Below are 1652 nucleotides of genomic sequence, written 5' to 3'. Positions count from 1 at the left end.
AACAACAAAAATGTATTGTTTCACAGGTTTGGAGGCTAGACATTCAAAATTAAGGTGTTGGCAGGGTTGGTTTCTTCTGAACACTATGAAGGAGTATCAGTTCCACGCCTCTCTCCTAACTTTTGGTAGCCCCAAACATTATTTTATTATACATGGCATTCTTCTATCTTCATATAATCTTGCTCCATGCATGCTTGTCTCTGTCTAATTTTGCCTTTTTAGGAGAACATTAGTCATATTAGATTAGGGCCAACACTAATGACTTCATTATAAACTTGATTACTTCTGTGAAGATCCCATTTCCAAATAAGGCTGACTGACTTTTCCAAGGTTTTAGGCAAATGCACTGTGTGTATAATGACTTATCCTCTGACTCTGAACTTCCAGTCACAGATGCTTGCAGCTACATCTCAGCTCCAGCTTCAAGATGGAATGTCAACATGGGCGAAGTGAGCCAAATGCTTGATATCTCCTGAGCCAAAACAAAGGGCTCCTCAGGCAGGCAGTATCTCTACATGCCTACATAATTCCCCTTACCCTCCCATTACCAATAGCAATGTGATTGGGACCAGGTAGCAGGTCCCTGAGTGGTCACTACAATCCAGTCTGGGACCATGCTCCTCACACAAGGCAATGAGTGGATGTGGTCTCCTACCATGGCCTGGTGCTGCTTGTAGGAATTGTGAGACCAGAAGGAGGGGTCTTGCGGACCACCCTCTCCAAGGTTTTTTGCAGAAAGCCATCCAAGAGAGGCTGAATCACCCTCCTGACACCTGAGCTTTCCCAGGTCTGCCCTGAGACCTCCACTCTCAGCTCCACTGTTCTCTTATTTCCTGGGGACAACCACTGTTTCCTGTTCCTTAATACCTATGAATTAGTTTCATGAAATACAGTGAGATTAAATGTCCTTCTGTGCTGTGAGGAAAACTGACCTTCTCCAATAATGTTTCCCTTGAGTCCAGACCATTCCATGACATCCAAACTGCCATGGAAACCCCACAGATTTTCCTCAAGCTGAATAGTGTGAATGCAGGCTGCTTTCCTGCCACCCTTCCTGGCTTTACCAGCCAAATGTTCCCTTTCACCCAGCCTGCCCCTTAGGCAGCCTGTGGTTTTGATGACCTGCCAGCCTGAAGAGGAGAGATTATTACCAGGACCTGACACAGTGTGGCATAGTGATGGTGGTTATAGTGGGAGGGGAGAGTAGGGTCCATGGAGGACCTCCACAATTTTTGGAGGCCCTTAAGGCTCTATTGTCTTTCTGTTGAGGAGAGGAAACTGTCCCTCTCTTCCTTCTTACCTCTTGAAGATATTAAGCAGTGGAGACATACACTGTTGCCACGACTGCCTCCTCTATCTGTGCTATCTCCTGACTCCCCCTTCTACATACCTCTTGGCACTAATGTCTCCACCAATCCAGTGGCTGATCAACATTCAGAGGACAGATGAAGACCAATCCCAAACTCACTGGAGGTGTGGGGTGGGTGAACGGGATTTGCACCCAGCTCCAAAGGTATTGAGTGACCCTAGGCATTTAGATGGATAGTGGGACTACTCTCTCTATGAACACTACCCATTGAAAACTCCCACCCTCTCCCTCCCTTCCTCCTCTTACCTTGGTTAGGGGCTGAGAAATGGGACTGAAGTGGTGA

At 46.7% G+C, this 1652-nt stretch overlaps 1 protein-coding gene across 1 annotated transcript in view; it reads left to right on the top strand.

Moving 5' to 3' along the window:
• The first annotated feature begins 427 nt into the window (after positions 1-427).
• The window catches only part of SIRPD (signal-regulatory protein delta), a 13831-nt gene continuing 12606 nt past the window's right edge, over positions 428-1652 (top strand). The window contains 1 exon segment of the mRNA XM_008587760.1: positions 428-449. Coding sequence (XP_008585982.1) covers positions 428-449 — 22 coding nt within the window.

The sequence above is a fragment of the Galeopterus variegatus genome, unplaced genomic scaffold, assembly GCF_000696425.1.
Source record: "Galeopterus variegatus unplaced genomic scaffold, G_variegatus-3.0.2 Scaffold4528, whole genome shotgun sequence".
In the NCBI taxonomy this organism is placed as follows: domain Eukaryota; kingdom Metazoa; phylum Chordata; class Mammalia; order Dermoptera; family Cynocephalidae; genus Galeopterus; species Galeopterus variegatus.
Note: the sequence above shows the minus strand (reverse complement) of the source record. Positions and strands in the feature narration are given on the sequence as shown.